The 20,741-nt window shown below is 43.6% G+C and overlaps 7 protein-coding genes across 7 annotated transcripts in view; 3 read left to right on the top strand and 4 right to left on the bottom strand.

Annotated features, from left to right (window-relative positions):
* The window catches only part of LOC126558617 (3'(2'),5'-bisphosphate nucleotidase 1), an 81,884-nt gene extending 71,588 nt beyond the window's left edge, over positions 1 to 10,296 (top strand). Inside the window, exons 2-3 of the mRNA XM_050214661.1 lie at positions 9,199 to 9,445; positions 9,539 to 10,296. Coding sequence (XP_050070618.1) covers positions 9,206 to 9,445; positions 9,539 to 10,225 — 927 coding nt within the window. The 5' untranslated portion in view covers positions 9,199 to 9,205 and the 3' untranslated portion in view covers positions 10,226 to 10,296. The remainder of the gene's footprint in view (positions 1 to 9,198; positions 9,446 to 9,538) is intronic.
* The window catches only part of LOC126559182 (calexcitin-1), a 228,915-nt gene that overhangs the window by 165,146 nt on the left and 43,028 nt on the right, over positions 1 to 20,741 (top strand). The gene's annotated exons all lie outside the window — the stretch shown is intronic.
* On the top strand, positions 3,907 to 6,818 carry LOC126567293 (zinc finger protein 250-like). Its single transcript, XM_050223523.1, has 2 exons — positions 3,907 to 4,040; positions 4,197 to 6,818. The coding sequence occupies exons 1-2, from the start codon at positions 3,936 to 3,938 to the stop codon at positions 6,816 to 6,818; spliced, it is 2,727 nt and encodes a 908-aa protein (XP_050079480.1). The 5' UTR covers positions 3,907 to 3,935.
* On the bottom strand, positions 7,500 to 8,652 carry LOC126558851 (electron transfer flavoprotein subunit beta). Its single transcript, XM_050214930.1, has 2 exons — positions 8,504 to 8,652; positions 7,500 to 8,229 (listed from the first exon to the last, which is right to left on the bottom strand). Exons 1-2 carry the CDS (start codon positions 8,552 to 8,554, stop codon positions 7,516 to 7,518), a joined length of 765 nt encoding a protein of 254 aa, XP_050070887.1. The 5' UTR covers positions 8,555 to 8,652; the 3' UTR covers positions 7,500 to 7,515.
* Positions 10,450 to 12,483, bottom strand: LOC126557646 (uncharacterized). Its single transcript, XM_050213496.1, has 3 exons — positions 12,343 to 12,483; positions 12,054 to 12,264; positions 10,450 to 11,752 (listed from the first exon to the last, which is right to left on the bottom strand). Exons 1-3 carry the CDS (start codon positions 12,475 to 12,477, stop codon positions 10,452 to 10,454), a joined length of 1,647 nt encoding a protein of 548 aa, XP_050069453.1. The 5' UTR covers positions 12,478 to 12,483; the 3' UTR covers positions 10,450 to 10,451.
* LOC126556882 (probable histone-lysine N-methyltransferase Mes-4) lies at positions 14,181 to 18,476 on the bottom strand. Its single transcript, XM_050212426.1, has 4 exons — positions 18,386 to 18,476; positions 17,936 to 18,051; positions 14,656 to 17,861; positions 14,181 to 14,579 (listed from the first exon to the last, which is right to left on the bottom strand). Exons 1-4 carry the CDS (start codon positions 18,412 to 18,414, stop codon positions 14,181 to 14,183), a joined length of 3,750 nt encoding a protein of 1,249 aa, XP_050068383.1. The 5' UTR covers positions 18,415 to 18,476.
* LOC126558709 (uncharacterized) lies at positions 19,150 to 20,221 on the bottom strand. The gene is made up of 3 exons (XM_050214762.1): positions 20,059 to 20,221; positions 19,875 to 19,992; positions 19,150 to 19,809 (listed from the first exon to the last, which is right to left on the bottom strand). The coding sequence occupies exons 1-3, from the start codon at positions 20,152 to 20,154 to the stop codon at positions 19,160 to 19,162; spliced, it is 864 nt and encodes a 287-aa protein (XP_050070719.1). The 5' UTR covers positions 20,155 to 20,221; the 3' UTR covers positions 19,150 to 19,159.

Genomic DNA, 20,741 nt, shown 5'->3' with positions numbered 1-20,741 from the left:
TCCATACACTGTACGCTAGTCTTTTGAAACGTAAGATTCTTAAGTAACTAAAATGTTTACTCGATTTATCGCTTGCTTTTCCCTTCAGGGAAGAGCATTGAGACAAAGACATACACAACAAAAACAAGAACAACAAAAGAAAGAAGAATAGCTCAATCGATTCCAATGTTCCTCTTTGCTAGATATTAAACGAACCAAATGTTTCCTATTTGATAATAGACTTATAAAAGCGAACCCATGCACATGCATCTGTAACCATCGAAGAGTAGTAAGCTAGCATAATTTACCGATACGTTTTTATCCTATGAATGCTATTTCCAAAGCTGTGCAGATGCATTTCGATTTAAAAAAAAATGGAACACTTTCACAGCGTTTCATTTTTTGCAGCAGAGTAGCAAATGCATTTGTTAATGTACAAACTGAAAATTAAAAATTTATGAAATTGTTCATATTCAGTTTCTGCACTGGTTACATGGATAATGTTAAACATACAAAAACACAATTATGTGAAATCATTAGAAGACCGCTAGGTTAAGTAAATTCCTATCGAATACAAAGATACGTTTAAGATAATCAAACCCCCTTGAAAAATAAAATATATTTTAGTAAAATTCAAACAAAACGAGTTCATTCTATCACACATTTCTCAAAACATTAAAAATGTTGTACCGTTGGATTTAATTCATATATCTTACTTACTTACTTACTTACTTACTTACTTACTTACTTACTTACTTACTTACTTACTTACTTACTTACTTACTTACTTACTTACTTACTTACTTACTTACTTACTTACTTACTTACTTACTTACTTACTTACTTACTTACTTACTTACTTACTTACTTACTTACTTACTTACTTACTTACTTACTTACTTACTTACTTACTTACTTACTTACTTACTTACTTACTTACTTACTTACTTACTTACTTACTTACTTACTTACTTACTTACTTACTTACTTACTTACTTACTTACTTACTTACTTACTTACTTACTTACTTACTTACTTACTTACTTACTTACTTACTTACTTACTTACTTACTTACTTACTTACTTACTTACTTACTTACTTACTTACTTACTTACTTACTTACTTACTTACTTACTTACTTCGCATTAAGGAAACTCGTTCTACTTTCCTGAACCATTCATTCGATCCATACAGGAATCTGAACTGTAATTTGTACCTAGCACGCTGCACACCCTCTTCCTGGTATCTTCATCACATGTTCCTACCAGCGTATCTGTCCGGTATTGGACATCAGCATCGGCACAACGTAAGGACATCATCATCATCAGTATGTTGGCCTGCTCTTTTAAAGAGCACGTAGTCGTGACATTGCCTGGTCAACAATATCCCTGTGTATCTTCCCATCCATGTAGGCACACGATTTCCGACAGGTCTCCCTTCACCTGATCCAGCCAACGAACTCGCTGTGCTCCCCGACGGATCGTTCCGAACTGGGGTCGTGACGAATAACTTCTTGGCGGGGCATGAGTCCGGCATCCTCATAACGTGCCCCAGCCATCGTATCCTGCCAGTCTTTGCCACCCTCAGGATGTCCGGTTCTTCGTATAGATCAGCAAGCGCGTGGTTCATCCTTCTCCTCCATGCTCGAACACACCACTAAAGATGGTCCGAAGGATGCGACGCTCAAACACGCCAAGAGCGTTTGCATCCTCCGCTCGGATGGTCCAAGACTCGCGGCCAGCTAGGACCACCGGTCTATCATGATGAGAGCCTCCGGCAAGCAGGTATTTTGTCTTCGTCGCATTGCTCATCATGTTAGGTGTACGACTCACACACCTTCGCTGTCGTATTGTCAACGATACCAATGTCATCCAAGAAGGCAAGAAATTGAAGAGACCGGTAGAGAATCGTAAGGATATCAGCATCGTCAAATAACGTAGCAAGTTCGAGGCTCATTCCTGACGCCCTACCGAACCGTCAAAGATAATGTTTAGCATTTGTAAGCCTATCCCAAAGCTCGTGCCTGTATATAACCAGCTCATAATAGGCACGATTTCTGCCTTCGTTAATGCGCCTTCTGACTTCGTTCATCAAAGCCGCCAGCATGCATGTTTTAAATCTTCAGCGCATTGAGCTTCAACCCAATCCTATTGACCTCGTGTTTCAATTGGGTGTATGCATAACACACCGCCGCCGATATTCGCCCGGAGATGTCGAAGACAAGAAATTGGAAAGATCGAGTGAGAACCTTCCATAGTGAGTGTGCGTAGGGTGGTTAGTACGCATCTACTATATGCTCACTCCATGGATTGTCCCTCGTGAATACTCCTAACACGTAAATCGGATGTGTCCCGCATCGCCTTTTACAATTATACACGTTTTCTGTGTTAATTTACCATTTCATTTACTACGAATTTACTGCTTCAAATGACCCACTCACAACCCGTTGAATTTGAAATATATTATACAAGCATTTATTGAGGATCGTTGTTTAGTAAAGATTTGGTCGGTGAACGATTTTCCAACAAACAAGCTTGGTAACATGCCTTAAAAATAAAGAAAAATACAGATATAATTTAGAACCAGAACCAACGAATTGAGATTTTACCGGCAACTAGATTGTATGTACGAAAAGGCAAACCAAACGGGATTCGATACCCTGCCGTGTGTAAACTATGCTATTAAAGCACACCATCTACAGGCCTAATCTTATAATCTACTATAATCGCTGGTAGTGATAAATCCAACGTTCGGCGGTGTAGTGCCCCGACTGCTGCCTCGTATACACATAAGGAGGTGTAAGGATTTCTTCTTTTTCTTGGCATAACGACCTCCGAGATCATGTCGGCCATAAATAATTTATACGAGATTTCAAACTGTTGATGCTTTGATTGATGCTCCATTTCCCCGTGTAGGTAGCTTGTGTATGCACCAGATCCCCTAAAAGTTATTTCTAAGCGACAAAATTTCTCATACTTTCATTAGAATCCGTAATTTTGAGTTTGAAAAATCTTGTGGCCCGCGGGATTCAGGGACCGTACTTAAGGTCCCACATGCCAAAATGTTTTTACTTCCTGTATTGAACAGAATCCTCGAATAGATTGGAGCACCAGAAGATTGGTTTGCCAGAGATATGGGTTGAAAGATAATATTATACACATTCACAGACTCTAAGACATACATTGGCTTAAAAAACGATGATTTCATCTTTAGTGCGTTCGTTAGAAAAATCCTCGCAAAGAATTTTGCTCAAATTATGTGAAAAAAAAATTTCGCGAATAGTCTCGAAGCGGGTATAGTGCCAAGTAAGTAAGTAAGTAAGTAAGTAAGTAAGTAAGTAAGTATGTATGTACACTGTATTTAATACATACAGTATTAAATCTTGTAAATTTCTGAGGCTAGATATATTATGTGTACCTTTGTATGTTCTTTCAATCATTCATATGGATGGTTCATATGTATAGTGATTAACTGAGCCTTTATCAACAGAAAATTTTAAAAGTGCCTGTAAATATTTATTTTACTGTTCTTTTTGAATTAGAATTGTATGCAACTTGTGTACGATGCGCAGTGCGGTTGCATTGCATTCTTTCACCATGCCTTTAAGCGAATCTATTCCGCTGTCAAAATGCTCACCTCACTGTGAATGTACCTTGGTCAAAATGACAGCCGAAATAAACAAAAAAAAAATAACAACCACACACAAAAAAGATAAAACAAAAAATTGTGCGTGTGTCTCTCGGTGCTTGTAATTATCCCTAAATTAAGTATTCCAATTATTCGACTAGTGCCGCAATATGTAGTTTCTGGTTCCGCAAATGGGGTAAAAAGGTGTGTTGGGTTCAGACACGGATACCGAAGCTATCTTATCGATTTGCTGAGCCGTGCTGCAAATTGTGCTCCTCCAAACATTGATAATCTTTCGGGAGGCCTGTGAACGTATTGCGGCTCGAAAATGGTGCATTTTTGCAAGCTGTGCCAGTTGCTGCACAAAAACATGGACTTTATCCAGTGTGATGACTCCAACGTGTGGTTGTTAGAAACAGTTTTTTCGGTGAAGGTACGGTAAAACATTGTACCGATAAGCCGTGTGAAGATTCATATTGTTTATTTTTATTTACAATACAACTTACAAATATTATTTTATTTACAATTGATTATTACGGTCCAGTGCCGTATTGTCAAGAAGATTCATATGCTTTGTTGTGTATTTTAGATCGTTCCAATCAATGGACGTGTGGAGCCAATCTGTCGAAAATGCATTCGCAAGTACAACAAAGTTATGAAGGACCTCAAAAAGTCCAACGGAGGATTCCCAGTTTCGCGGCAAACTTTCATCGAACACAACAAGCTTCAAAACGGAGATGTTTCGTCGGAGTCTCTGTTTCAGTTCTCGAATGCCGAACAGCCGCCGGCGTCGCTTTCAAGCTCTCAGAGCCGATCGCTAGAGCAACATCCATACCTGATGGACGATGAAAGTAAGGAGCTCATGTTTACGGGTCAAGTGTCGGACAAAACGAACGGAAGCCAAAATGGCATGACACTGAATATTAGTGGCGAGGCGGCAACAGTCTACCGCATAACAATGGGCGACACACAAGAATCGTCCGACGAGGACAGTTCCGATGGCAAAAGTACTATCGCCGATGAGGACGAAAGCTCCGAAGATTCTAGCGAAGATGACGAGGACGATGATGATGAGTGCTGTAGTGACGATACGGACGATTCTAGTTCTAGCTGTAGCACTACCAGCAGCACCGGTGGCAGCTCCTCCGAAACGGGAGCCAGTTTGCGATTAGACGAACACATCGACCGGAGTACGGAGGAGTCTGTCGTTTTGTACAGCACGTACATCGACGCACCCATGATGCACAACCTGCCCGAAGGAAGTCTTTTGCAGGGAGTCGGCGACGACGATGTTGTTGCCGGCGGGGATCGAATTTTTCAAGACAAAACGCTCATGAACGATGTATTGCATCCATTACAATTGGAGGAGCCGCTGGCCAAAATCGAAGAGAGCATCGAAGCAACAACGAAGCAACTGCCGTGCGACGAAAAACAACAAAACCAATCATTACAAACGCCCGACTTACAAGCACCGAACCAGAAACACGAGCAACAGGAACAGCAAGAGCAACAATCGGTCCAGCAATCATACGAACAAGAGCCTCCGGCAACGCTTGATGAAGCGGTTGGCGAAGGTGAGGAAGCTCCAAAAAAGTCCCGGAAGCGGAAGAAACGAAACAATGCGTCGGCAATACAAACGAAAAACTACGTGTGTCTCGTTTGCCAGAAGCGATTCTCGAAGGCTATCTATCTGAAGGTGCATACACGCACCCACACGGGCGAAAAACCGTACGCGTGCGATATTTGCTTCAAGAGCTTCACGCAGGCCTCCAGCTTAAACACACACAAACGATTGCATTTCAACGTGAAACCGTTTGTGTGCGAAATTTGCAACCAGCAGTATACCAGTGCCGGAAACTATAAGGTTCATTTGCGTACGCACACGCAGGAAAAACCGTACGCTTGCAGTTACTGCGATAAGCGTTTTAGCCAACATTCTAGTAAGAAGATGCACGAGCGAGTACACAGTCAGGAAAAGCCGTACCCTTGCCAGGTATGCCTGAAAGCGTTCAGTAACGTTAGCAATCTCACGGTACATATGCGTATCCACCAAGGGTTGAAGCCGTACAAGTGCGATAAATGCGATAAAAGCTTCGCCCAGTCGCAAACGCTCAAAACGCACTATATCTCAGCCCATACGGATGTGCGACCGTTTCAGTGTGATCGTTGTCCGAAGTCATACGCCACACTGTCGAACTTAAACAATCACAAGCATACACATCTGGAGGAAAAGCCGTTCGGATGTGAGGAGTGTGGGAAACGATTTACTCAGAAATCGTCCCTTAAAACTCACACCCTTTCGCACAACACCGAACGTCCGTTCCCGTGCGAAGAGTGCACGAAGTCATTCAACACGCAGGCCATGCTGAATACTCACCGGCGCAATATGCACTGTACCGAGCGACCGTTCGCGTGCACCAAGTGCAATAAATCGTACGCGCAGGAAACGCGTCTCCGTCAGCACATGTTAAGCCACGCGGACGTTAAACCGCACCCGTGTCAGCAGTGTAACAAAACGTTCACGACCGCCACTAATCTTCGAATCCACCAGCGGGTACATTCGGGCGAAAAACCGTACCCTTGCCCGACCTGCGGCAAATGCTTCTCGCAACGATCGTCATTGCGGACGCACGAAATACTGCATCTGCCACCGGAATTGCGGCCCGATCCCCCGGTTGCGGTTGATGTTGGGCGTGGACGAAAAAGGCGCAAGAAAAAAATCGAATGCGGCCAATGCGGAAAGGGTTTCGCACTGCGTGGCCGTTACCGCAATCACATGAAAAAGGTACACCAAAGAGATGTGCAGGACGATGATGATAAGTGCATGAGCGTGGATGGTTCGGACGAAAGTGACAATGGTGGTGAAGCCGATGTTCTTGAGGGCAATGTTAATGGAAACGGGCAAAACAGCCTAATAGTAGCGAACAGTATTTGCAATAATAATCGATCTGGCAGGAATCCAGATCAGCAACGAACCTACGATGAGGATGAAGAGAGCGAGGAGAACGAAACTCATGAATATGACGATGAAGATTACGATGATGACGAAGAGGAAGACGATGAGCATAATGATAACGACGACGAGGAGAATGTCAATGATGAGGAAGAGGAGGAGGAGGAAGAAGGGGATGTTCATTTGAACAATGCGGCAGGCGTTCCGTTGCAGGAGCAGCAGTTCCATTACGGGCAGATCATTTCCGAGCAAAACTAAAACCGCTTATTCCGTTTCCAGCATCACTTAATGTGTCGTTTTACGTTCCCATTTCTGTTCGCCCATAGTCTGCAAGATGCACTAGTTCCTTTGTCGCTAGCTCTAGTGTGCTGAAATGTTTTCCCGAACTCAGATCCTGATCTCCTGCGTATCCCAAAAAGCTGTTCAATCCTGAATGTAACGTAAGGTCAAATACTCGTAAAGTGTAATAGTTAGCTTAACCCCTCCGTGGTGAGCAGTCGATTTTTAACCGATGCAATAGCAAGGACTGATCATCATTATTAGGAATGTGATGTGCAATTTATCTTTTTAACTTTTTTGTCCGCCCCCCGTTCCGATTTCCTTGGCCAGTTTCGAAACGTTACGGGCCGTATAGATGTGGAACGTGTTACGTCTCGAAGCCCACACTACCCGGGAAACGCGCGTGCGTTTGTATTTATTGTGAGCAGTTTTATTTTATATGAGATGATATTCTAGAAACATATACCCATACAAAACTTTACCCAAGTGTGGACATTATTTTGAACGTACAAACATGAAAGAAATTTCAATTTGCGGGAAATGTGTTGGGCAACGTTGGAAACAAAACGATGCAGCCAAATTTAAGCTTTATTTTCGATTTTATCGACAATCTAACGGTTCTCAAAACATTCGATTCCTCTCTAGTTCGCGTGCCAACTTTCCCATAAAGTGGGTCCTACTTAATGTGACCGCCGTCGCGAAGTTTGGTCAGCAAGGTATCAACATCGGGCAGTACGGATCCCGCCTGTCTGACAGGTGGATCCTCGACGGAAACAATTTCGATGCGGGGCGTTGTGTCTACTCCTAAGTCTTTCGGTGCTAATTTCTTAATCGGCTTTTTCTTGGCTTTCATAATGTTAGGAAGGGTCGCGTAGCGCGGCGTATTGAGGCGCAGATCAGCGCTAACTACGGCCGGCATTTTGGCCTTGATCGTTTCCAAGCCACCATCTACCTCCCGCACCACCGTCAGACTGTCGCCGTCCTTGTCGATCTTGGAGGCAAAGGTGGCCTGCGGCCAGTCCAACACAGCGGCAGTCATCTGTGCAGTCTGGTTGCAATCGTCATCGATGGCCTGCTTGCCGAGTATCACCAAATCCGCCTTCTCGTCCTGTGCAAGCTTGGCCAATATTTTCGACACATGAATCGGCTGCAACAAATCAAACTCCTTGCCCGCCACCTCGACGTGAATGCCACGGTCAGCACCCATGGCCAGTGCGGTACGAAGTACTTCCTGCGATTGAGCCGGACCAACTGACACGGCTACCACTTCGGAGGCGATCTTTTTCTCCTTCAATTTTACCGCCTCTTCTACCGCAATTTCATCGAACGGATTCATCGAATGCTTCACGCCCTCGGTGACCACACCGGACTTGTCCGGTTTTACGCGTATCTGTGAAGGTAACAATAATGGATCAGGTTAGCAAAAATACCATTTCGCTATTTGATTCCGTCCAGCTGATCGCTTCCGCAACAGGACGGAGCGGTGTTGTGTAACGGACGATGCAGAACGGCCCATGGTTAGTCAACGGGGCTTATCAGTGATCATCTTCCTGGAGCCTAGGAAGAGGTGTTGCTGGGGATACATGTTATGTTCGTGTTATCTATCCTCCATTCTCACGGCGACACCCGAGCAACAATGGTTTGGATTTCAGCACTTTACCTACCTTTACAGCATAGTCGATTACACGCTTAACTCCAACCAAAACTCGCGACATGATTATATTTGGTTGCGCTTACTGTAAATTTCCGCACGGACTAATTGGCGTCAACGTTAAATCAGTTCCACAATGTATTCAATGTTGGCAAATTGATGGATCAAAGTCTATTCCGCCAAGGTTGAGATACGTCGTGATGCGCTACTTCAGCGGGGACTACACGTGACCAGCCGCACTGCCAATGAACTGAATCGTTTGGTGTCATATTTTTTCACAGGAAGCTGACATATTTGAGAGTATGATGCAGCCGATACAACAGGATTATTTTATCAATATTGCCGTTTACTTTTGTTGCATTTGAACAAAGCTCTTAGTCCACTACGATTTTTGCACTTAAAAGACAATTCCAAAGCATCTGAAATTATGGAGCAACGTGTAAGCCCTGCTTAACCGTGAGCTGTCAACTAGCATTACAGATTCAGGTGATCCATTTTCTATAAACCTCTGCCAAAGACACAACACAACAGTCAGGCACAAATCGTATCAAATATACATAAAAACATAACTTTTTAACGAATTAAATTACATCATGTGCAATACTGATTACGGCGCGTTGTGTAAATAACATTCCTCTACAATCGGTTCGGTAAATTCAACGTTCGAACACAAGTATTTGGCTTTTCGTCGCAAGGCGCAAGGTATAGTGTTGTGATGGCCAATACCGCCCCACTGGTGATGCGTTTGGTCGGGAGTTCGATTAAGATTGCACATCGAGCCGGCCACATTATCCGCGATGTAATGTGCCGTGGTGATCTGGGAATTGTCGAAAAGGGCAAGGATGACCTACAAACTGAAGCTGATCGTTCGGCTCAGCGCTGCATCGTAGCGTCACTGTCGAAGCAGTTCCCGAATGTGACCATCATAGGCGAAGAAGGACCGAGCGATCTAAATGTACGAAAACAAGCGTATTCTACAATTTTTTATCAATTTTTACTCATGATCAATTGTACTTCAACGGATATGATGTGTGTTTGTTTGTTGCAGGTACCGGAAGACTGGTTGATCACAGAAAGTAATGCGGATTTTTTGGAAAAACACAAATGTCCCGACACATTCGCCGACCTGAAGGAGTCGGATGTGGTGATTTGGGTTGATCCACTGGACGGGACCAGCGAATACACGCAAGGATTTCTAGAGCGTGTCACTGTGCTAATCGGCATCGCGATCAATGATCGAGCTGTCGGTGGTGTGATACATCAACCTTACTACAAAGCAGAGTCGGGTGACATCGGTCGCACTATCTGGGGTTTGAAAGGATGCGGCACGGGCGGCATCGTTCCAGTCAAACCACCTTCGGACAGGTTTTTAGTGACAACGACGCGTTCACATTCCAACGGTATCGTGCAATCCGCGCTCGATGCACTGGCACCAGATGAAATCTTGCGTGTCGGCGGTGCCGGTTACAAGGTACTGCAGTTGCTAGAAGGCAAAGCTCATGCTTATGTTTTTGCAAGTGCCGGTTGTAAGAAATGGGACACCTGCGCACCAGAAGCCGTACTAGAAGCCAACGGTGGAACGCTCACGGATATGTTGGGTCGTCATTATCGTTATGGCAAGGATGCAAGCTTCCCGAACAGTAGTGGAGTTCTGGGCACCGTTGCTGGAGTGTCGCATGATGACATTCTTTCAAAAATTCCGGATACAGTCAAACAGGCTATGAACACGGCTTAGACTAGTTCTGCTGGGAATATTGATATGAACATAGTTTTATTTGTTAGTGAAACATGGAAAACTTTGAACCACACCGATTGAACTACTTTGTTTTTTGCTCGTAGTAAGAAAGATCAACCCACCCCTTAGCTGTAGATTTAAATATTATTAAACCTAATCCATTTCCGACCCGGACACTCGTGCCACTGGTCATCTGCGTCAGTAAAGAATATTTCCATTCAGAAACTTACAGCTTGGAAAGCGGTTGTTGTAACATTGCCCGAAGCTCTCGTCTGAGAATTTTTCCACTCACATTTTTTGGTATCTCCGATACGAAACGAACGCCACCATGCAATCGCTTTGCCGGCGATGCACGATCGGCCACGTATCGTTGCACCTCTTGCTCCGTAAGATTTACTCCCGGTTGTTTGACCACGAAGGCCAACGGTAGCTCACCAACTGCCTCGTCCGGTAAGCCAACAACGCCTGCATCTTTAATTTTTGGATTTGTAAGTAGGATTGCCTCTATTTCTGCTGGTGGCACCTGAAAACCTTTGTACTTGATAAGCTCCTTCAATCGATCAATGATGTAAAATTCTCCTTCCTCATCGTAGTAGCCAATGTCTCCGGTGCGTAACCAACCATTTTGGTCGATCGTTTCATTTGTTGCCTTTTCGTTGCCGATGTACCCTTTCATGATTTGGGTGCCTTTAAAGTACAGCTCACCCGGTTTGTTGGGACCTAGCAATTTCCCGGATGCAATATCAACTACTTTCGCCATTGTGCCCACCTGCAGCTTACCCACGCTTCCAGACTTTTTAGAATCATTCGTTTGCACTAACATGGCGAGCGTGGTTTCACTCATACCGTAACCCTGCAGAATGTGCTTTACGCCGAGACGCTTGCGGACCAACAATTCCGTTTCCCTGCTCAAAGGGGCAGCACCGCACAGCAACGTGTTCACGCTGCTGAGATCGTAATTGTCTACCAATGGATGTTTGGCCAAGAACACCATCAACGGAGGCACGACGAACACGAACGAGCAACGATAATTTTCGATGCAGCTTAAAAACAGTCCTTCCTCAAACTTTGGTAAAAATACCAATTTTAGCTTGTTGCATATAACATTGATCAGCGTAAGACAACCGAACGCATGGAACCATGGTATAACACTCAACACTACGGTGGGCACTTCGAACGAAGCCTCCAGCATGGTCAACAATGATACGCTAGCAATAACGTTCCGCTGCGTAAGCTGCACACCTTTCGGTAAGCCGGTTGTTCCGGAGGAACACATAATCAGCGCGACATGCTCTTCAACGTTCGTCGGTTCCGGCCGGAAGTAGTATGGATTGATGGCACTTGTACGTGAGAAGAAATCATCGTAAAGCATCACGTCTGATCCGAACGGGTTCTCATCACCAAACAGAAAAATGTGCTTGAAGAAACTTCGATTTTTGCGTGCTACTGGAATCACCCGTTCTGCAGCATATGGCGAAATGAACAATATTGTTGGCTTCGACAGATTAAGTGCATGCTCGAATTCGCCTAAAATGAAAAAGGAAGAAACATTTAGTACTATTCGTTGCTGCGGGCTAAATTCTTGCAACAATGCAAATACAAATAACAGCATATAAACAAAGCTTGTTGTCAAATGTTATCTTAATTGCCTCGTTAACATTTATCTATTATAATGTCTATATCACAAATCCGTTACGATAGTAACCCCGGCCATCTAGATTCGCGCTATCTAAACAGACAGTGTGCCGTGCGATGAATTACTCGAAGTACTACGATAAGGCGCTTATCAGTGCCCTCTGCCCATCCTTACGTCCTACACACCACTTACGTTTGGTATATGTCAAATTAATCGGCGCAACTGCGGCATTGGCGAAAAATGACGCGTACAGGGCTACAGGAAATTCGAGCCGATTTTCACTTATAATTCCCACTACGTCACCCGCACGCAAGCCCGCCTCGGAGCGAAGGCCGTCGGCTAAGCGTACACCGGCTTCCAATAACTCCAAATATCGCAACTCGCTCGAGTACACTCCATCGATCTGGAAAGGTTAAGATGGTGTCAAATATGCAAAACGATTGTGTGCAATTGGACGAGCAAAAGGTTACTGCTAACTTACCACTGCTACGTTATTACCGTGGCGCATTAATCGTTTCATCAAAAACATTCCCAAAGATCCACATCCTTCGGTAACGTTAACCGGCTCCGGAGCTCCCGAAAGGATCAATCTATTGTCACACTCGGACTGAATCATCTCAAGCAATTAACAGTACGTATCGAAAGAATTGTGCTGTATGATTGTTTAACACTCTTCCAGCGTCTGTGTATTCTTACAGAAATGAAGTGCACAAGTGAAACCGCTTATTTCGTGTGCTTCAATATGTTTCATCACGGTCGTATGCTTTCTATTCTCCCCGGGTTTATTTCAAAGTCGCTATTGTTTTTGTCACATTTAGCTCCTGTCAAAAAATATCCCAGAATGGGATGATGTTGCTATTGTCGGTGCTAATTTGTGGAAGCTTTTGCTATCTGGGCTGTTCATTTGCTAATATCCAATTCGTGGAATGAATCTTTTTTATATTCCATTCACGACGATGTGTTTGTTTTTTTATGATGTCGCAACTTTCCAATATCTTTAATAACCAAATTATCCAACTGCACATAGTATGATTCCATATCCATTTATACAAAACTCTTTTTTCAGCGTAGATATTTCATTAATGGTCGTAATTAACACTCGGTTCTCGGTCACTCAGCAGTGTCGGTTATGTTATATCCTGCCAGAATCTTCTTACTGGCTTAACGTACTGGCTTAACCTCTAAGGTCACGCCGGCCATCGAAATGGCTTTCTAGACTGCCGATACCACGTAGTTGGTTAGTCAGACCTCACTACGGGGAGACGGTCCGGATGGGATTTGAACCCCGGTCCTACCGTTTGAAGACCGGTGCCGCTGTCGAATACACCACCGGGTCGCCCTGTCAGAATATCTTACCTTATTCTGCCTGATGAACATCTGGATGGCAAGTTGATAGAATAGTCGGGTGACGAATGAGGCCTGTATGTTGTGAGTTACGGATTCAAACTTGAGTAATATCGACAAAGTCTCTTGATAGATATGGCTCGATCGAATGCGGCGTCTTGGGATGGTGGCACCACAGCTCTACGAGGCAAGTAAGGTCTTTCCATCGAACAAAAAATCACGGATGTGACTTGAACGTCTGTGAAGAGATCCTTTTGCCGGTGAGGTCCCTGACAACGACGCAGTTGTAACTCACTAAGTGCTCTTCATGAATTAGTTGTACAGCGTTCCAACGAGCAGTGCATTCATAGACCTATACCGACGAATGCGAAAAAGCCCTACAGTATACAAAATTTCTCATGATATCATCTGAATGTAGCTTTCTGGTAAAATTGAGTTGAATAAAGAAATCTTGTACTTGGGAATTACATTATTTGGGAATTGTTTCATTTATTGGAAAATTCATTTCTCTTCGTTCAACAGTCAAATCATGTGATGACACAATTGTGGCAACAAGTATAATTAGAATAACGATAACACTTGCAAACAGATACAGGTGGAAAATTGCTCCTTCGTCCGTCTACGGTTGCAATTCGTGTTCCGTTTGACCATTTACCTATTAAACGCATCTGATGAATTAGTTTTTTCTAACGCACTGATACTATAAACTTAAAACGACTGTATTTGCTGCCTTCATGATGAACAACTTCTATTGAGGTAGGTCGCAATAGGCGCAATGAACATAAAAAATAAAAAACAAATTAAAAACAAATATCAACACAGTCAGCATGCCGCAATATAAATTAGAACATAAATCTTGAATTCGCTTCTACCTTTCGACCTAGAAATGCTTAGTCTTGGATTGTCCTTTCCTTGCGGATGTTGTTGTGGACCTGTCACTAAATAAAATGCACACAATGGATATTAAAACGAGTTTCAAAAAATGTCATCCACCTTCTCCGACTTGATAACGATTGTTGGATTTGATGCAATGGATGATACAGGAACGCTACCATCAATTAGATCAACTATTGTGGAGGGTGGCGCAGGCACTACCACCACATCGTTGTCTGCTGGTTGGATGTCGACGGTGGAATTGATGCCTTCTGCGATCGTGCTTGAAACGGATGCTTTTTTCGCTTTGCTAACTTTAACGATTTTCTTTCGGCCTTTAACAAGGTCTCCTCTCGGTTTTCTACCGAATGCAACGTCGTCCTTTTTTGATGGGCGGTACTTTTCTCCAATATAACCGGAACATTTTTGTGCACCGCACAAGCATGCACGTTTACTGTTTCCCAAGCTCTCTAAATTGTAATTGAAGGTCAGTTCTTCACCCTGAGAAATCGCAAAAAAAATCCATTAGTATTGTGTCCTTTTTATGTTGGAGTATATTAGTCGTCAAGTAACTCACCGCTTTTATATCAGTAATAGCGAACAAGCCAATGACGCGCGTTTCGCCAATCGTCCACTTTTGCGTTTCGCAATTCGGCTCACATGAGTGATTAATGAAACGCGACATATTCCCTTTCGATCCGGCATCAATTGTTAGGTCTGGTTCGACCGTAAGAAAGTAATAATTCTCTTCCTTCGCTGTCTGCATCGTTTTAACGCGTCGATCAAACTCCTCCGAATTTATCACTTCGCCCACATACTCGATAACAAACTGTCCACTTTGCAAGTCGTCCAGTGCCACCAAACCATAACCTTTGTCCGCGAAATTGCGCACCTCCAGCGCGGGATACATCCGTTTAGTGAACCGTTGATTTGAGCAGCGTTCCTTTGCCGGACAGGTTTTCGCGCTACACTCCATAAAGATTGCACGGTTCAGACACGCTGATGTTGGACCGCAAGGATCATCATCGTGCGGTTGGCATCGGCACACCGAATCTTCAATACCATCCAGCTGGCGGCGATTGACAGATGGTTGTTTTAAAGGGGGAACGTATCGGTTGGACTTTATCTTTGTATAAATTGGGGCGGCCTTAGAGCTGTTTACGCTTCCATACGGACGTGGCAGTTTGGTGGATTCCAGTATTTGGAAGATCTTACTGGCCTCGATCATAGCCAAACGATATTTCTTATCCATCGATGATCCCGCTCTTCCTTCGCCCAAATTTTCCGAATCTTCGTGCTGATACAGGTACATTCGTTTGCGGTTAAGCCAAGCCATATCATAGGAATTGAAAAACTTTACACATATATCCCATGGTTTGTGTGGCTTTTGCAGTACATTCTGCGGTATCTCGGAGGGTGGCATTGTTAGCGCCGGCCACCAACGAAATACGCCCATCTTACCGATGACTATCTCGTTGTAAAGGGGCATTCGTCCAGATTCGCACTGCTCACAAAAATACTTCCCGGCCGGTGGACTGAATGGAAGGCAATCCTGGTGGCATGCGAACGGACACGTTTCACAGCATATTAACTCACCTCCTATGCCGCAGATAAAACACCAATTTACATTTAGTGCTATCTGCTCGACACTGTGCTTGGGACAGACCAGCTGTTTGGTGGTAAGTATTTCCGATCCGGCCGGTATGCATCTAGCATCCGGGTGGTATGATGCCGGACACTTTACACAGCTTATCAGTGCCGTTTTCGCTAATGATGCCGTATTGCGCGGATCATTCGATACGCACGTATGACAAACATGGTACGGACAGACAATCGTGTTGGTACTAACGACGCGATACTGCGGAAACAGCCGTAAGCAGGAAAGATGGTACTCGCGCGTACATTTGCTCTCTGTACAACGGAATTTTTCCTCAGCGATCGTTTCTTCGTTCCCATCGTTGCATATAAAACATTTCTTCCCATCCATTTCGGTCGTAGAGCATATGGCACACGTGAAACGCTTCTCGTCAATTTGTTCCTGCAGTTTGGCCACCTGCGCCGCATCATCGGTCAAGCATAGCAAATGCACATGCTGGAAACATTTGCTACATCTGGTAACGTTGTTGGGCCGGTTGCACAGATAGCACACAAATCCTTTCGGAATTCCTTTGGTGAGAATGTTTTTATCCAGCTGAAAAATGAACCTGTCCTCCAAAGACTGTGGTTCTTTCTTAATGCTTTGCAACACTTGGCTTTGTTTGGATTTTTTTGCAATCACCCCTTGATTGCCATCGGCTGCCAACGGTTTGAGACCCAACTTTTCAAACGTGTTTCGTAGCGCTTGTAATCTTTGTCGGTTGGCGATGCGTTCCGTACCACGGTTGGATGAGACATTTTTGAGACAGCATATACTTCGCACATGAAATTGTAGGCTCTCCTCTATCTCGTGATTCGGGCGTCCATCGAACATGTAGTACCGGACAAATGTCAAGATATCTTCATATTCCGTGTTCATTTCGCCCGTTGGAGATGCCGTTTCCATTAGCCTGTTTGGTTCACCAGTATTAATTTCCTCACTGTCCAATGATTGTAAGAAATGATCGATTCTGCTGTCGTAGTGACCGGTTGTTTTTGAAGGCGTGGAGCATTTGACTCGTTTCACCGGATTTCCTGGTGAAGTGAGGCCCGGCAGTGCTTCGAATGCAGGACTTTCAGGTGATGTTGAACGGTCTCTCTTGTACGATGCGGTCTGATAGTTGAATTGCACTGTTTCTGGCATTTGAGACACAGCTTGCTGAGTTACTTTGCCCGCGCGTATCGCGGTGCGATGCCGCGTTATTTTCAATGTTAACATTTCCGATTTTACTTCATCGTCATACTTTGCAATGCGCTCGTCAACAGGCATAGCAAAATATTTTTCGGCTGAATTACATGCAATTTTCCATCGCTTTTGCAGGTTTGCCCTGAGCGCTTGTTTGACCTGCTTTCCATAACGCAGATTTCTTGCCTCTGCGCAATAACTTTCCATACCTTCAAATGGCACCATGTAGTTTTCCTTGATCCAGCCTCGGCGACCTTTATCTGCGAAAAAACTTACGTGAATTTCCGTCATCCTATCTCCATGAACACGCGTTATTCGTTCGGTCTCTGGATCGACCCGAACAATACAGGGCCAGTGAATAACCTTCTTGGACTGTGCACCCCAGTATATAGTCCCCGCACGGTATCCATTACCTAGATCTATTGAAGATCCCTTAGCACTGTCAACATCCGACGACCGTTTACGAACGACCAAATCGTGCAGAAAAGTATGATTGCTTGTACTTGTATCTGCATTGCTTTCGTCTGCGCTAACAATCTTGATTTCGTCCATGTTGAGCACCTTTTTATCCACGTTTGGTGTCTCAGACCGGCCAGAGGTATCTTCTTCAGATGGTGGCGTTTGTTCTAATTTTTGAAACACTGAATTCTCCTGTTCGGCAGCTTCCACTTTCTGTTTGCTTTTAAGCGGAGAATTGGCAACATATTTCATCAGATCTACTGGCACGTAGTCTGAATTGTCCTTCTGCTTTTGATGCCGACCGTATCGGCTAACACGACGATCCGCATCCGTATTTATTTCAGTCATTTTGGGGCTTAAAGAGCTGGACAACTGTTTCAAAAGATATTGACCTCTTGGTCGTTGGACATTATTACTGTTTTCATCGGTGGACGCTTTTTGTTCATTAACGGACAAAACATTTTCCTTTTCTGAGAAATATTCCGAACAGTTGGAAGAATTCACTGTAATAAAAACAAGCACAAAAGGAGTGGGTGAACAAATCGTACATTTTGACAATTGATGCCGTGTATCTCACCTTCGTATTCTGTTGCTTCCGGACCGCTTGGTGGTGATACGGTAATATTATGTTTCAACTTTCTCATCGTTCTTCTTGCACCCTTATTTGGTTTAGCGTTCTTCATTTTGGAGGTTCTGCGAAAAATGGAAACAACAAATTCAACAACATCAGAGACGTGCATTTTCGTTTTCGTTTTGTTATATGCTCAACGCCTTCGGGCCATTGCCGTAAGCCGATTCTGTTTCTACAGAAAATGTAATGAGACGATGCTTGGACGGGCATTTATAGCCCGCCAAATTGCACGCGCAGGCACTCTCATTAGTGTCCATTGTTTGACAGATTGACATTCCGGGAAACAGAACAGATGCGCATCTACCTGTTGCATCCCGTAAAACTAGAGCTTTTTTTCGGCTGTATTTCGCAATATGCACAATTTGCACCGATTATTTCTACACATACTGCACGTACCTTTCACGAGATCGTGTTTTGCTCGGCATTTTTAGGCGTACTTTCTGTACAAGCGGTAGCTGAATTTGCACTGGCGACGGACGGAACAAGAACAATCCTGTATTAAATTATCGTAAAAAATGGTGACACGCAAAAGCACAACATTGCACTGTTCTTTGCCAAAGAAAAAGATCCAAACGGAAAAAAGAACGCCAACTAAACACAGCAAAATTAAATACGCTGTTTTTGCGCGCGTGACGCTCCGTGTTTCCTTGTATTTTGCTTCGTTTTTGGACGCTGCTTGACAACTAGGACAGTGATCGCAAGGTCGTGCCATTTCGGATCTTTTGACAGAAGTAGCTAAATGGTGACATTTGGATTCCACAAATATTGTGGAATAAAAATTTAATAGTCAAGTTGTTTTGTGGCGTGTAATGTCGTCAAGATCCATTGATCTTCTTTTTATTTCTTATTTTGTCGCTTTATACCCTCGAGACTTAATAGTCTACCATTTCTGGTCTCTTTGGCTTGAAAGTAATCAAAGACAGATAGTCAAAACTGAAAATCCAGGACGGCCATGACTGGATTCGAAATCCGATCCTCGCTTGTGGAGAGTTGGATCCGCTACCACAATTGTCCTTTTATCTGCAACGGAAGTTCAGGCAATGGAAGTTTTGAGCTTGATTTTGTTTGTGTTCCGAATGTTAGCGGACAAAACTTCATACGAAAAAGTATATCAGATTATCATTGCTTTCTGGTGAAATGCATACCATATTGTGTTCTGTGTACATTTATTCAAAACATAATAATGGTTAAATCCGATCGATCTACATCAATCGTCGTAGGAAGTGGCTCCTTATTGATGATGTACCTGCGCCATAACAAAAGACCCACATTAAGTCCATGCATCAAAATAGGTAAGAATAATACCCAGTATGAAACGCCCAGTGCGGCCAATCCGGCCGAGCTGTAAGGAAACTGTGACGTCAGCGTATCGGTTATTGCGATATTATCGATTAGAGTTCCAGCAAACAGTGCTCCCCACATTATCATACAAAGAGCGGTAGCACCGATTGCCACTCCGTTCCATATGAACAATCCAAATACATTAAATATCGGTTCGACTGGATTGAACAGTACGTTGATTATAGAGAAGCTAGCCGAAGCTGTTGCAAAACCTATTGCTAATCCGATGAACACAACCGTTGAAACCCAAAGCCCAGTGTTGATAAAGTTGGTGCGATCGAAAACTGATACTGATGTCTGCCTACTTAGGAAGGATGTGTTTGGAATCGGTGAACTGCCAATAGATAACAACTTTGAACTGCGATCAGGGCACTCTGCAGGATGCAATCCTTTTAAAAGTTTTAACACTTCGTCCGTCCGGTTTTCTTCATTTTTTTGGCAACTGAATGCACAAACGTACTCTTGATACAGGCAAGTGACTGGAATTGCATACGAAATTCATTGAGTTTTACTACGAACCAGAAAAGGGTGCTTTTCTTCTTACGTGTTAGGTCGTAGTACCGCGGGTTAGAGAGAAAGTTCTGCGTCAGCGATCCAGTGAAAAGTCCGTAGTTTATTTCACTGTTCTTAGTTGCGCTGCTTTCGTAAGCTTCCGAAGTAACCTGCAATGAGAAAGTTAGTTGAGCGTGTTAGAACATTTTTATGGCGAACGTGCCAAGTTAAATTACCCAATACTGTGTACAAAGCGAGACTATCAGAGTAGTTAGTGATACACACGACAAAATAAACGTGGCGAAGAGCAGATTCCATTTCGTTTTAGCCATTTCTGGCGATGTTCTTTGGTTCGAATCAGCTGTTGTATCTTGTTTGAATCTTCAACAACAATGCATGTGTGTTTTTCCGTATTATGTGTCGCATCCGTGGTATCGTTAAAACTGAGTCATTAAATTCAGCGAAATATCGCATACAAGTGGAAATCAGATAAGGCTTTTAATTGGCTATAGAGAACTGATAACGGCCAATAGCGTGGTGACGAAACAGAGGGAAACTCGCGCATCTTCACACTAGGTCGCAATATTTATGTGTTTATTTATCTTCGGCACCCGATACACATAACATAAATATCTTTGTAACACCGTTTACTCTGTTGAAAGTCAGTTCAAGAGATATGTCCGGTTCCGTTGTATGGTTTACACTATGGTTGAAAAATATGGAAAAATGTTGCGGTTTGTGAATTCCGACCAATTTTGAAGCACCGAACTCCTGGTTATAGAACTAGAGAACCAATTTGGCATTTAGAAAACCGTCAGTGCGACATTGGCAATGTCAAAAACGAACGAACGAACAGAGCGAAATAAAAGCAGAAAGAGATTGGAAAGAAATATCGGAAAACGTGAGTTATTCTGTACAT

Source organism: Anopheles maculipalpis, chromosome 2RL, assembly GCF_943734695.1.
Source record: "Anopheles maculipalpis chromosome 2RL, idAnoMacuDA_375_x, whole genome shotgun sequence".
In the NCBI taxonomy this organism is placed as follows: Eukaryota; Metazoa; Arthropoda; class Insecta; order Diptera; family Culicidae; genus Anopheles; species Anopheles maculipalpis.
Note: the sequence above shows the minus strand (reverse complement) of the source record. Positions and strands in the feature narration are given on the sequence as shown.